This window comes from Hyperolius riggenbachi, chromosome 10 (assembly GCF_040937935.1).
Source record: "Hyperolius riggenbachi isolate aHypRig1 chromosome 10, aHypRig1.pri, whole genome shotgun sequence".
NCBI lineage: Eukaryota > Metazoa > Chordata > Amphibia > Anura > Hyperoliidae > Hyperolius > Hyperolius riggenbachi.
The window spans coordinates 2,613,252-2,628,767 of NC_090655.1; the positions used below are offsets into that span (position 1 = coordinate 2,613,252).

Consider the following 15,516-nt stretch of genomic DNA (forward strand, 5'->3'; position numbering starts at 1 on the left):
CTTGAAGTGTAAGGCTTAACACACACCATACAATCTTGGTTGTTCAATTTTACCACTTTCATGTAGTACAAGAGCTTATCCACTCAATCATTCAAGGTATTTTCAATGTGTTGGCCCTTATACTACATAGATTTGGTAGATCTGTACAACCAAGATTGTATGGTATGTGTTGAGCTTAAAGAGAAACTGAAGCGAGAATAAATCTCACTTCAGACCTCAGAGTTAGCAGGGGCATGTGTGCCCCTGCTAAAACGCCGCTATAGCGCAGCTTAACGGGGGTCCCTTCACCCCCAAATCCCTCTCCGTAATGCAGGGGAGCGCTTCCTGGTTGGGGCAGGGCTAACCGCCGCAGCCCTGCCCCACGCGCGTCTGTCAGCGCGTATCTCCGCCTCTCCCCCGCCCCTCTCAGTCTTCCTTCACTGAGAGGGGCGGCGATGCGCCGCTGACAGACGCGACTGGAGGCAGGGCTGCAGCCGTTAGCCCTGCCTCCAGGAGCGACCAAATGCACGACCAAGTCGTGCTGGGGTGGGTTTGGGGGTGAAGGGACCCCCTTTGTGCGGCGCGATAGCGGCGGTTTAGCAGGGGCACACATGCCCCTGCTAACTTTGAGCTCTGAAGCGAGATTTATTCTCGCTTCAGAGTCTCTTTAAGATGGAGTTTTGTTGGTTGGGATTGTTTGGCAGTTGTCATAAATAAGAAGTTGATGTTAATATATGAGAGAGGGAAGATTGGGCTTACGTAATTGTCAGGGAATTTTGAGTTTGCCATTGGGGGTTTCAGAAACGATGTGGATTTCTTTTTCTTAATGTCGGACTGCGGTGTGGAGAATTACGGGGGCTGTCTTCTTTCAGTAGCATGAGGGAAATGTGATGTGATGACATCATCACTCTGCTCCATAAGGGGGCGTATCCAAGATGCAGCAAGAGTCTGGCATTAGAAGCTATGAGCAGTTTGCACACCAGCTGGGAAATGGAGGGATTTAGATTGTTCTTTTTTTATCTTATCACATTGGAAAGGAGCAATATTTGCCTCTTGAACTCTTTGTATATTGCTGTAGCATAACATGAAATAAGCACATGACTTCTGTCTGTGTAATTATAACTTCCTGTCACTATTCCCTCCACTATGGCCTCTCTAATCACCGCTTATACCTCCCCCGCCATTGTTCTTCTGTTTAAGGCAAATCTACGTAGTATGACAGCTTCCTGATTGAGGGAGAGGCCGGTCTCCCCACTGCTCTATATGGGGGTTCGCTGAACCATAATTACCGCTGTGGAGATCACCAGAGCAGGTACAACTGTCCTTCCTCTGTTTCCCAGAAGCCTCTGTGTTTTTTTTCACCACGTTTTACATTCATCAAGCAGTTACCAGATATCTGAATCATTTACAGCTGTGTTCCTCAAACCTGTCCTGGTGACTCGCCAACAGTGCATGTACTGCAGGCAGCCTCACCTGTGCACAGGTTAGTAATTTAGCTACATGGAATCCACCTAGCTGAGATACCAATTACCCCACCTGTGCATAGGGGAGGCTGTCTGCAAATCATGCACCGCTGGGGAGTCACAAGGACAGGATTGAGAAGCACTGATTTAGGGCCAGTGCACACCAAATAGTGAAGTGATTTTTTTCTAGGCGATTGTAGGCATGTGCCCAGCGATTTTCTAAGCATGCCTAGCAATTTTTGGAACGTTTTGGTGCAGCGTTTTTTATAGTTTGTTACAGTAAAGCTGTAACTGAACAGCTTCTGTAACAAAAACGCTGGGAAATCGGCTCAGATCTAGCGCTTTTCAGAGCGATTTTCCACGTTCCTATACTTAACATTGAGGCTGAATCGCCTCCGAAATCAGCAGAAATGCTGCAGGACCCGAGTTTGCGTTTGGGAGAAAATCACATCGCTCTGGTGTGCTCCATCCCATTCAAATACATTAGCCAAGCACTTTTAAAAGCGATCTGAAGTAATATAACTCTAAGGCTGGTTTCACAGTGGGACGTTACAGTCGCACGTTAGAGCAGCCAGTAACGCACCCAACCGCACAGCAATGAAAATGGGCTGTTCACAGTGCCCATGTTGCGTTACAGTGTAACGCTGCGCCATAACACAACGTACTGCATGCAGTACTTTGTAAGCGGCAGAGCCGCGTTAGACTGTTTGCACATGCTCAGTCATGTTGGGGAGGAGGGGAGAGCGGCCAGGCACATGGCTAATTAATATTCACTGCACTCAGTGACGTGCAGTGTTTACTTCCTGGAGCAGCCGCTCTGTGCGGCGATTGGCCGGCGGGACTACGTGATGCCACATGCGCACGAGAGTACGCATCACGGCATCTCGGACGCCAGAGTGAGCTGCACAACGCGGCTCACTCTGACGTCCACATCTAAGAGCACCAGGCGTTGTGTTAGGGGCACGTTATGCGACCATAACGTTCCCTAAAACGCAACGTCCTGGTGTGAAACCAGCCTAAAGGTGGCCATACATGGTACAATTTTTCATTTTTTCTCGATTAGATAATTTAGTTTGATTATTCCATTAGATCAGATATAAAGATGTTTCCAGCATGTCTGATTAGAATTTTTCTCGAAAAAACGGGATAATCGTTCAAATTTCTTGATAAAAAAAAAAAAATTCAACTTTCATTCGATTCGATCGTTTAGATCGAATAAACGGGAAAATTGAACGTTTTTATTGTACCGTGTATGGCCACCATTAGACCAACCACCAGCACATTTTTAAACCGCTACACCCCAGTGCCAGCTATGTTTGTATTGTGTTTGGTGAATGTAGATTTGGGCAAGACGTTTAATAAAGTCTACATTGAAGATGCTGAGCAAACGCCTTTCTGAAGCAGCCCTCAGTGTGCTGAAAATGTCTAAAAACTCAGGCCCTGGTCTGCTGATGCTTGTATGAAAGAGATGCTTTCTCTAGATAATCTCCCGGCACTCTCTCTAAGGCTCGGTTCACATTAGCGTTCGCTATCCGGATTTTCCGGATCTGATCCGGATCGCATACTGTACAAACGGAACGTACGTTCCGCATAGCAATGTAAAGGCTATGCGGACGTTCACACGCGTCCGTTCCGTACGTACCGGAGCCGGATCGGATCCGGACTCCGGACACTTTTCCAACATGCGCTATTTTTTGGGTCCGGATCACCGGCCCACGCACCCGGACCGGAGCCTGACCAGAGCCTGACAGCACCATCCGGAACACAGAAACCAATGGGGAACGGAAGGCACAGAACACACTGCCTACAAAAACCTGACGTTCTACCCCACTTCCTATGCGTATGCAAGCGGGCATTTCGGATGGGGACACATGGGCCAAGCATGTCTGGAGTGGAGCAGCAGTGACAGACTGGAGCTGTTTGGCAGAATGTCGGAGGTGGAGGTGAGGCCTACAGCGGAGGAACCTGATTCTACAGGTGCACCTTCTGCTGACCCCAACATTTTTTCTTAAAATTTCGCTATTTTTTGCCCACGGATCCGGATGGCAGCCTGATGCATGCCTGATACAAACGGACCGGATCCGGATCAGAATCGTACGGTTCTGATCAGGTCAGGATCCGGTCCGTTTACTTGCCAAAAGGCAAGTGTGAATGGGGCCTAAGGACCCATTCACACTGGCAATCGCAGAACTGCACGGGTAAAATCACTGTACGCTCTCACAATTCCTGAGCTATCGCAATCGCTCCAGAATCACGGAAAAATGCTGGAAGTAATGCAGTTTGCGATTGCCGCTAATCGCAAATCACCCGCAATTGGCAGCAATCAGATCGCTGCCATATACGTAATGTTGTGCTAGTGCTTTAAAAAGCGCTAGCAGTTCAGCGATTAGCAGTAAACAGACACTAATTGCCTAAGTGAGAACGGGCCCCAACCCTGCACAGATCTTATCAGTGAGTGAGACATTTTTTAGGATATGTTTCCACTACAAGCATGCAAATTTGCATGCTATTTTCCAGGCAAGTAATTGCATGCGTTTGTGTCCGGTTTTTGCATGCGAATTTGCATGAGTGATTTTTTTCCTTTTTTTTTCCCCTGTGTTTCGTCTCTATTGACATACACTAAAACGCCATGCGGCATCCAAAATGTTGTAGAACTGCTGTCCAGTGGAAACAGGTCCATTGCTATGCGAATCTCTGTGCATACAATGCACGCCAATTCACATGTAGTGGAAACAGGCCTTAAAGAGGAACTGTCACAAAAATCTTAAAATTTAAAAACACATACGAATAAGAAGTACATTTCTCCCAGAGTAAAATGAGCCACAAATTACTTTTCTCCTATGTTGCTGTCACTTACAGTAGGTAGTAGAAATCTGACAGAACCGACAGGTTTTGGGCTAGTCCATCTCTCCATAGGGGATTCTCAGCATGGCCTTTATTCTTTATAAAGACACTTCCCTAAAAAAGATTTACATAAAGATGCTGGCCAGCCTCCCTGCACACTATTTTGGCAGTTGGACGGAGCAACTGCCATTTACTAAGTGCTTTTAAAAATAAAGAAAACCCTGAGAACCCCCCTATGAGAATATGGGCTAGTCCAAAACCTGTCGGTAATGTCAGATTTCTACTACGTACTGTAAGTGACAGCAACATAGGAGAAAAGTAATTTATGGCTCATTTTACTCTGGGAAAAATGTACTTCTTATTTGTATGTGTTTTAAATGTTAAGATTTTCGCAACAGCTCTTTAAATGTAAACACTAGTAGACTAGTAGTGACATGCTAGTGCCAGCATATTTCATTGTTAATCTCAGACACACAGTAACCACACTTACATAGATGAATACCAACACTTTATATTAACCTTTGTTGGTGCACTTTTGAGTGAGATTCAGCTCATCGCCCAGCTACAGAGAAGTGAAATCCGTGAGCTGTCTGCAGTATTATAACCCCTGGTATGTTGTCTTCTTTTATAGGAGGTAGATGTCACTTTATAATGAACCTGAATGACAGATGTACTCGGCATGTGCAGATATAACAGAGTAACGTCAAGGCTTGCCTGCTGCATGCTGGTACCGTAGCCCACAGATTCTCTACTTCAATCTCTGAGCTTTGTCTGTGGTCACAGGAAGTGCTTCCCCGCATACAGCTTCCCTGGTGTATTCCAGAATGGATGTTTGGTTCCTTTGATTCTTTGGTCTGTTGTAAACATAACTTTGTAAAATCTTAAAGGGGCACTATAGCAAAAAATTTTAAAATATGTGCAAACATACAAATAAGAAGTACGTTTTTTTCCAGAGTAAAATGAGCCATAAATTACTTTTCTCCTATGTTGCTGTCACTTACAGTAGGTAGTAGAAATCTGACAGAAGCGACAGGTTTTGGATCAGTCCATCTCTTCATGGGGGGATTCTCAGCGATTTATTTATTTTTAAAAGCACTTAGAGAATGGCAGTTGCTCTGTCTAACTGCCAAAAAACGGTGTAGCGAGCAGAGAAGCTGGCCAGCATCATTGTTTAAATCCTTTTTAGGGACTATCTTTATAAAGCATAAAAGCCTTGCTGAGAATCCCCTATGAAGAGATGGACTAGTCCAAAACCTGTCACTTCTGTCAGATTTCTACTACCTACTGTAAGTGACAGCAACATAGGAAAAAAGTAATTTATGGCTCATTTTGCTCTGGAAAAACGTACGTCTTATTTTTATGTTTGCACATATTTAATTTTTTTTTTGCCATAGTGCCCCTTTAATCAGATTTATGTCTGGTATAATGTTTCTTATGGTTAAAGTTTCTATAAAATGCAGCGCTAGGTAAAGAACTGTTTTACACAGCTTAGAAGTTTCTGTGCAGCACATGTGGCATAAAATGACGTCTCACAATCGATCTTAAAGTGATGAACTATAAAGAGCAGAAAAAAAACTCACTTTGGATTTATGTCACTAGTAATCCCTTTTTCCCGATCACTTTAGGTGACAGTTTCTATGGAGAAGGGAGCGGAGAGAACTAGCTGGACATGGATCTGCTGCAGCTCACAGTATGAACTACAATATGAGAAGTTGCTGAGTTCAGGAGACCCCCGAGCTCTGATGTTCATGATTGGTCATTTCAGGTGAGGAAAATCTAGTGTGTGTACTGCAGAGATGACAGTGACAGCTTGCTAGGCTGAATGGTTATCATTGTTGAAAGGACAGGTAGCAACTCCTTTCATATTAGAGGACGGCAGTCTTTTTGAAGTGTAATGCCCCATTTACACTTAAACGGTTGGTACGCGTTTTTTATTCTTCTCCATAAGCAGTACAATATGAAAAATCTTTCAGTTAAAACGCATATAGTGTGAACTGAGCCATAGGAGAACATGGACATTACTTTGAAAATCAGTTTTCTTCAGTTATAACTGAGAGCAACGGATTAAGTGTAAATGAGGCTTAAGATTTTTGCTTTCATGTAAAGTTGATTGAAGATAAATAATGACCTCCAACCAGGGGCGTAACTAGAAGTCCCCGGGTCCCCCTGCAAGAATTTGAGCAGGCCCTTGCAGGTCAGAGACCTCCGGTGGTGAATGGAGGTAATTATAGCTGCTGCTGCCACTTAGATAGAGGTGTGTGTGTGTGTGTGTGTGTGGTGGGGGGGGGGCGACTGTCCCCCCTCCCCGCTGATGTGCAAAGCTCTCCCCTCATGCTGCGACCCCTCCTGCCCCCCCCCAAAACGGCCATGAGCGGGCCCCCCTGCGGGGGCACGGGCTGCTTCTCCTATTGTTACGCCAGTGTCTCCAACAGATGAAAGATTCATGGGAAGTGCAGCAGAGCGAGGTACCTACAGACCAATCCATATTGGCATCTCAATAACAAAGTAGAGTTGTAATCCAGGTTCATGTTACAGCAATACTGAAGTAAAAAAAAAATGAGCTCCTCACCTACTGTATGTAGAGAAGGCTCTGGCTCCATAGAGCTTCTCTCTCTGTACCCTTGTTTCCCCCACTGCCCCCCTGGGAGGGGGCTCTGTACTGCGTGAGTCCTGACTCGTACATGGGCAGTGTGGACTCACTTGTCTTCAGAAGTGTTCGGGGGGGGGGGGGGGATGAGAGTAGTTCCAAAGCCTTCAGGAAGACCACTGAAGAACTATTCAACCAGCTAGTCAAAAAACTTTGATGTGGGTCGGGGCGGTGGAAAAAGTGCACAGAGAGGACCAGGAAGGCTCTATGGGTGGGATCCAAACCCAATATCTGACTTTTTGAGGTTCACTTCAGTATTGCTTTAAAGGGAAGGTGCCAGCAAATTAGAAAAAAAAAATTACTTACCCGGGGCTTCCTCCAGCCCCTGGCAGCCGTCCTATGCTCTCACCACAGCTCTGCTCCCCACCGGTAGCCCGGGCTACCCTTTAGTGCAGATGTCGACCTTGCCAGGTCAGCATCTACTGTGCCTGCATGAAAGCCGCTCTCGGTCCCGCTGACGTGGACTAGTATACTGTGCAGGCGCAGAACACCACAGTAGTACTGCTCCTGCACAGAACACTCCAGACCACGTGAGTGAGAGCGGCTCTCGTGCAGGCACAGTAGGTGCCTGTCGGCATCTCCACCGGAGGGGACTGGGAGCCACCAGAGCTGCGGCAAGGGCACAGGACGGCTACCAGGGACTGGAGGAAGCTCACAGTAAGTAGATTTACAGCTTGGATCTGCCCTTTAGGCAGGGCTCACACTTGTCGGCTTTCATGCGCGTTTTCTGCACAAAAAAACTGATTTGAACTGAGAACTTAAGTTAATCAATGGGCTAGGTCACACTTGAATGCAGAATTCGCGCACACAAAAAAAAAAACCTGACATCTTGCACAATTTGTCAGTTTTCTCTATAAGGCAGGGGTCACACTTGTCTTTCAGTTTTCTTAAAAGTGTAGAAAACTGAAAGACAAGTGTGAACCCTGCCTTAAAGTAAAAGTTGGCGTAATGCAGTTCTCCAGGGGAACAATAGACAGAATCCTCCTGTAATATAGATTGCTGGCATATATAAGCAGATAGTGCTACATAACGCAATATCGCTACATCAACGAAGAACCACATTAATCGGCTGAGTTTCACAGACAAAAAGAAAGTGCTTTATGAAGTCGGTGTGAAGTCCGCTACGTTATACCGCCATCTCTTCCCCCAAGTTAAAGGACAGGAAAGTATATCTGTAGAACAATCTGCGCTATACAAATATCAAATAAAAAAGGCAATACTGTCACAATGGTTACAAAAAAAAATTGTTCTAACTCCAAAAATAAAAACAAAACCAAAATAAAAATAGACATAAAGCTTCCTTCGTACTCGGTGTAAATCTATCCACATTGTGTATAAATACATTTTGTGTTTTTGTTTTTCTTAAAAAAATCTCTATCTACACTTCTCCCCTCTACATATATACCTTCGCTAGCTCTCGGGAACATGACAACACTATACAAGCAGTCAGCTGTGTCTGGCGATCCTTTATACATAGACTGGGTGTGGTTTTTGTTTCTCGTAGATGCCACAGACATTGAGATGCTCTCACATCTGAATGGGAAGTCCAGTTTTACATCGTGTGATTCATTGTCCGTCTCTCCTCGTGCGTCCGGAGTGATCTAACGTCTCTGCCGGGATCCTACATACACTGGGAACAGCCACATTTCATCGGCTTCTCTACCTCTTCCACAAAAGAGGAGCCGTCGCTGCACTCGAAAGTGTACTTCCTGCGCTTCATCCGTAACCCCGTGCAGCAGCCCTGGCTATGGCAGGAGCCCCGGCACTCCACCCAGGACACGGTGCGCGTGGTCTGACAGATGGCGTAGCCCCTCTGCACCTGGTAGTAGTCACGGACCGGCTCCCCTCGGCACTCCGACTCTGCCAACAGACCGAAAGACAAAAACTGGTGAGACTTAATTGTGTTTATACTTCTCCTTATTAAGAGAGTAATAATTTCAGGGTAATGAAAGTATAATTAGAGATGATCTGTCAGGATGACATAACAAGTAATTAGTCAAGAATGCATTGTAGGGAGAGACTTCATGTTTATCTGTCAGCAGTAGTGCACCCTGCGAGCTACAATCGCTCCACGTTTATCAGTTTCAGTGGAAGGAAATATGTACAGTGCCTAGCACACAAATAACTAGGCTGTGTTCCTTTTTTCTTTCTCTGCCTGAAAGAGTTAAACATCAGGTATGTAAGTGGCTGACTCAGTTCTGACAGGAAGTGACTACAGTGTGACCCTCACTGATAAGAAATTTCCCTTTTTATCTCTTTCCTGTTCTCAGGAGCCATTTTCTGCTAGGAAAGTGTTTTATAGTTGGAATTTCTTATCAGTGAGGGTCACACTGTAGTCACTTCCTGTCTGAGTCAGGAGTGAGTCAGCCACTTACATACCTGATATTTAACTCTTTCAGGCAGAGGAAGAAAAAAAGGAACACAGCATAGTTACCCGCCGCATCAGAGGGTGCCCCCCCCCCCCCCCGAGACCCGTGCGCTGCCTGGCCAATCAGTGCCAGGCAGCGCTGAGGGGTGGATCGGGGCTCCCTCTGACGTCACGTCGATGACGTTGGTGACGTCATCGCGCGCGTCGCCTTGGCGACGGGGGAAGCCCTCATGGAAATCCCGTTCGGAACGGGATTTCCGGATGGGCATACGCGCCGGTGGCAATCGGCGCATACGGGGGGACACCGCAGGGAGGGGGGAAGCATGTAGCTAGCGCTAGGCTAGATACATGCTATAAAAAAAAAAAAAAAAAGGTTAAAAAAACCCTCCCGCGGCCTTCCGGCCAAACCGCCAGGGAGGTTGAAGGAAACCAGAGATCAAGGTATAGAAAAATCAATACTTACCCAGGGCTTCCTCCCGCCCTATGAACACGTGCGAATCCCTCGCCGTCCTCCCGCGGTCTGCCGTTCAGCCGTGATAAGCCTCGGTAACTTGCTCAGTGACGTTAGTCCGGGTCTACTGTGCATGCGCGGGAGGTCTGTGCATGTGCAGAAGACCCAGACTTAAACCGACTGAGCCAGGTACCGGGGCTGGACGGCAGACCGAGAGAGGGCGGCGAGGGACGTGCTTATGGGGCTAGGAGGAAGCCCCGGGTAAGTATCGATTTTTGCTATACCTTGATCTCTGGTACACTTTGTTAGCCAACAAATGGTATCATACTGATTCAAAACTTCTTGCATCAATACAAAAAGCATTCATAGCAGCCGCTTCCTCGCAGGAAGACAACAGAGCAAAATATGGGAAGTTTGGTGAATAGAGCCCAATGTGTAAAGTTCAGGTTATAAAAGCAATTTCAGTAGTTTAAAGGAGACCTGTGGTGGCGGCCATAGTTATTTCCTGTTAATACCAGTTACTTGTCATCCTGCTGATGTCTTTGGCTGCAGTAGTGTCTGACTGGATAAGCTGTATGCTTGTTTCTGGAGTGTGATTCACACTTTAGTCAGAGCACCTGATCTGCTGCATGCTTGTTCAGGGGCTGTGGCTAAATGTATTAAAAGGCAGAGGATCAGCAGGACAGCCAGGCAACTAGTATCGCTTAAAAGGAAATACATATGGCATCTTCCATATTATTCTCACTTTAGGCACGTTATAACGTGGTCAGACATAAACTGCCAAATCCCAAGCTGATCAGCAATGGCCAATCAAAGGCTTACTCCAGATCTCTATGGATTAACTCCCCTCCCCCTTTTTTTCCCTGCATAAGTAAATCTAAAAGTGACCATTAATGATGCAATATTTTCCTCAGATGCAATTATTCCATCAGACTTTGATGGTCAAATTGTGCAGAAAACCAAACACTGTGTGGAGAAAATCTAAGTGAAAGGATTCTATGGTCAATTAAAACAGTTTCGCCAAGCAGAATTTTGGATTTTACGGTCATATCTGAAGAAAGTGCCTTAATCATCCCGTTTATGGGAACAAACGATTATCACCTTCCGATGACTTACAATCCAGCAAATCTGATCGAAGGATAATATTGTACTGTTAATGGCCACCTTTAGAGCGGTCTGCCACTAATTAGAATTAAAGGGCACTACAGCGAAAAACTGTAAAATTTACAATATGTGCAAACCTATACAAATAAGAAGTATGTTTCTTCCGGAGTAAAATGAGCCATAAATTACTTTTCTTCTATGTTGCTGCCACTTACAGTAGGTAGTAGAAATCTGACAGGTTTTGGACTAGTCCATCTCTTCATAGGGGATTCTCAGCAAGGCTTTTATTCTTTATAAAGATATTCCCTAAAAAGGATTTAAACAACGATGCTGGCCAGCCTCCCTGCTCGCTACACAGTTTTTTTGGCAGTTGGACAAAGCAACTGCCATTCACTAAGTGCTTTTTAGAATAAATATCCCTGAGAATCCCCTATAAAGAGATGGACTAGTCCAAAACCTGTCACTTCTGTCAGATTTCTGCTACCTACTGTAAGTGACAGCAACATAGGAGAAAAGTCATTTATGGCTCATTATTTGTATGTTTGCACATATTTTAAATGTTAATTTTTTGCTGTAGTGCCTCTTAAAGGGATTCTTAAGTCAAAATTAAAAAATGATCTTTACTCACCTGGGGCATCCCTCAGCCCCCTGAAGCTGTATGGTGCCCTCGCAGCCCCGCTCCGATCGTCCTGTCCCCGCCGGCGGCTACTTCCGGGTTCGGCGACAGCCGCCGACAGGCTGGGAATGCGAGTGATTCTCTGTGTTCCCAGCCGCTATATCACCCTCTATGCTGCTATAGCGTATATGTTATATGTATATGTTATACGCTATAGCAGCATAGAGGGTGATATAGCGGCTGGGAACACAGAGAATCACTCGCATTCCCAGCCTGTCGGCGGCTGTCGCCGAACCCGGAAGTAGCCGCCGGCGGGGACAGGACGATCGGAGCGGGGCTGCGAGGGCACCATACAGCTTCAGGGGGCTGAGGGATGCCCCAGGTGAGTAAAGATCATTTTTTTAATTTTGACATAAGTATCCCTTTAAGAGGCACTACCATTAAGGAAACCAAGGTCTCTCACTATGCAAGATGCGTTTTCCTCATTCTCAGCCAAGACGCAGTAAAGTGTCCCACTGGGGGTGATGATAAAGTATTTGTGTTCTCTCAGCTTGACCAGTGAATATGGTGAGATGCAGACACCATTTTACCTGCACAGTACCCTTACCCTGACATGAATGTACAATCTCCCCACAACCTAGAATGATCATCACAGCACCTCCCCCATGTAACCTAACATTACCCCAGACTCACCCTGATCGCAGACCTCCCCTTCATAGCCGCTGTCACATTCGCAGTAGGCCTCGCCCACGTCGGAGATCTGGCAGCGCCCCTGCTGGCAGTGAAGGTTTTTGCAGGGGTTATAGAGCTCGGCTTGCTGGTTGCACAGGGCACCCTTGTACCCGTCCTGGCACAGGCAGCTGTAGGTCAGAGCGTCCAGGGGCATACACGTTCCATGTACACATCTGTGACGAGAAGGGAATCAATGTTACAAGGTCATACAGTACACGGATCACCCGCAGTCATCATGTCCAACCAGAGTCTCCCCAACCACAGCTTTCCTAATAGAAAATCTCAGCATGGAGAGTTCTCAGTGACGATTGTGGCATCGTCCTAGTGTGTGAAGTAATGGGAAATGTATAAACTCCTCAGGAGATGCTGTCACTGCCGGTCTCTGTACACTGCCAGTCTCCCAGCCACTAAGAACTAGAAGATCAGCAAACAAAATGAGAGGAGCCGGACTGCGACAGAACTGCTGGAGCTGTAAGTAAGTGGCACTGGGCGGTAATAGTGTGCCAGGGAGGTTCAGTTTGATGCAGGGACTTCTGCAAGCAAGGAAAGTGATAGGGTGTGTGCATGGGTTTCCTCTGGGCACTCCAATTTCCTCCCACATCCCAAACACATACAAATAAGTTAATTTGCTTCCCCCTAAATTGGCCCTAGACCAGAGCAGGGACAAGGTCCTCCAGCACCCAAGGCTGAGACAGCAAAGTGCGCCCCTCCATCCCTCCCACTTCAGCTGTCACACACTGATTACTATTAGACTAAGAGGGCCACAGGGCCCACAACCTGACCAACACCTTAATATCTAGTTATCTGGCTTGCAGTCACTGCTATGTATCCCTTTTTCTTATTTCTTTTTGCTTCATACACAATTAGGAATCACAGCTGAATGAATTGTGCTCCCCCTCCTACACTGCGCCCTGAGGCTGGAGCCTCTCCAGCCTATGCCTCGGCCCGGCCCTGCCCTAGACTACAATACATGCATAGACATATGACTATGGTAGGATTACAGTGTGAGCTCCGAGGACAGTCAGTGACATGACTATGTACTCTGTAATGTGCTGCAGAAGATGTCAGTGCTATATAAATACATAATAATAATATGGTAGGACATTAGACAATGACTATGGTAGGATTAGAGTGTGAGCTCCTCTGAGGACAGTCAGTGACATGGCTATGTACTCTGTAATGTGCTGCAGGAGATGTCAGTGCTATATAAATACATAATATTAATACGGTAGGACATTAGACTATGACTATGGTAGGATTAGAGTGTGAGCTCCTCTGAGGACAGTCACTGACATGACTATGTACTCTGTAAAGTGCTGCAGAAGATGTCAGTGCTATATAAATACATAATAATAATATGGTAGGACATTACACTATGACTATGGCAGGATTAGAGTGTGAGCTCCTCTGAGGACAGTCAGTGACATGACTATGTACTCTGTAATGTGCTGCAGAAGATGTCAGTGCTATATAAATACATAATAATAATATTGTAGGACATTAGACTATGACTATGGTAGGATTAGAGTGTGAGCTCCTCTGAGGACAGTCAGTGACATGGCTATGTACTCTGTAATGTGCTGCAGGAGATGTCAGTGCTATATAAATACATAATAATATGGTAGGACATTATACTATGACTACAGTAGGATTAGAGTGTGAGCTCCTCTGAGGACAGTCACTGACATGACTATGTACTCTGTAAAGTGCTGCAGAAGATGTCAGTGCTATATAAATACATAATAATAATATGGTAGGACATTACACTATGACTATGGCAGGATTAGAGTGTGAGCTCCTCTGAGGGCAGTCAGTGACATGACTATGTACTCTGTAATGTGCTGCAGAAGATGTCAGTGCTATATAAATACATAATAATAATATGGTAGGACATTACACTATGACTATAGTAGGATTAGATTGTGAGCTCCTCTGAGGACAGTGACATGACTATGTACTCTGTAATGTGCTGCAGAAGATGTCAGTGCTATATAAATACATAATAATAATATGGTAGGACATTACACTATGACTATAGTAGGATTAGATTGTGAGCTCCTCTGAGGACAGTGACATGACTATGTACTCTGTAATGTGCTGCAGAAGATGTCAGTGCTATATAAATACATAATAATAATATGGTAGGACATTAGACTATGACTTTGGTAGGATTAGAGTGTGAGCTCCTCTGGGGACAGTCAGTGACATGACTATGTCAGTTCTATATATATAAACGAACCGTGTATTTCCAGCATAAGGGTAAATTAAGTCAATATACTGAAAGGATAATTTAGGCAGTTTCCTTATATTACATAGAAAATGGTAAGATTGGATGAAAAAAATTGTATCATATATGGGCACCATTACTCAAACCTTCCTGCTGATATGTCTGACCAATCTTACCATTTTCTATGTGATATAAGGAAACTAAATTATCGTTTCAGTATACTGACTTAATTTACCCTTATGCTGGGAATACACAGTTCGTTTTGAACCGTGTAATCGAGCCGCTGATGGCTCGATTGATAATTTCCGACCTTTCCGATACCCCGCCGGATCGATTCCCTGCTTGATACTGCGGCTAGGACAATAGTAAAAAACGAAAAGAAGAAGCCGCCCGCGGGGACGCGCCGGAATCTATCGAGCGGCTTGATACACGGTTTAAAACGACCCGTGTATTCCCAGCATTATACTACATAGAAATGGTAAGATTGGATGAAAAAAACGAAAAGGAAATATTTACCTTTTCTGGCTCCAGCGGGTGGCGCTGTTGCGGCTCTCTCCTTGGAAATAGCTGATCTCTGTCGGGTCCACTCTACTACGCAGGAGACTTGCGCCTGTTCAGTAGAGCGGGCCGACAGCGATTGGCTATTTCCGCCTATCTCCGAGCGGAGAGCCGATACTGGGCCGGAGCCGGGAAGGTAAATATTTACATCCCTGCTGTTTGGGGAGCTGTACCGCTGCCGCCATGGGACACAGGAGGACGGGGGCAGCCTAGATAGGATCCGGAGGCTTCCCCCACCCAAGGTGAGTACCCCTGGGGAACTTTTTTTAGTTACAGATTTTCTTTAAAACAGAAGCTATTTGTGATAATTCAGCTGTAAGTGAGTCTTTCACAATGCAACACTGCTAAATATGCAAATTATTGTGACCGGGGACCATGACGCTGTCACTGTGCTGTGAGTGGGGGGAAGAGTGACCGGGGACTAGGACGCTGTCACTGTGCTGCGAGTGGGGAAAGGAGTGACCCCGGACTATGACGAGGTCACTGTGCTGTGAGTGGGCGGAGGAGTGACCCGGGACCATGACGCC

General features: G+C 45.8%; 1 protein-coding gene across 3 annotated transcripts in view; it reads right to left on the reverse strand.

Annotated features, from left to right (window-relative positions):
- Positions 1 to 8,007: 8,007 nt before the first annotated feature.
- The window catches only part of SLIT1 (slit guidance ligand 1), a 617,918-nt gene continuing 610,409 nt past the window's right edge, over positions 8,008 to 15,516 (reverse strand). For all 3 annotated transcript variants that reach the window (XM_068257843.1, XM_068257844.1, XM_068257845.1), the window contains 2 exons: positions 12,166 to 12,377; positions 8,008 to 8,793 (listed from right to left, as the gene is read on the reverse strand). In XM_068257843.1, coding sequence (XP_068113944.1) covers positions 8,555 to 8,793; positions 12,166 to 12,377 — 451 coding nt within the window. In that variant the 3' untranslated portion in view covers positions 8,008 to 8,554. The remainder of the gene's footprint in view (positions 8,794 to 12,165; positions 12,378 to 15,516) is intronic.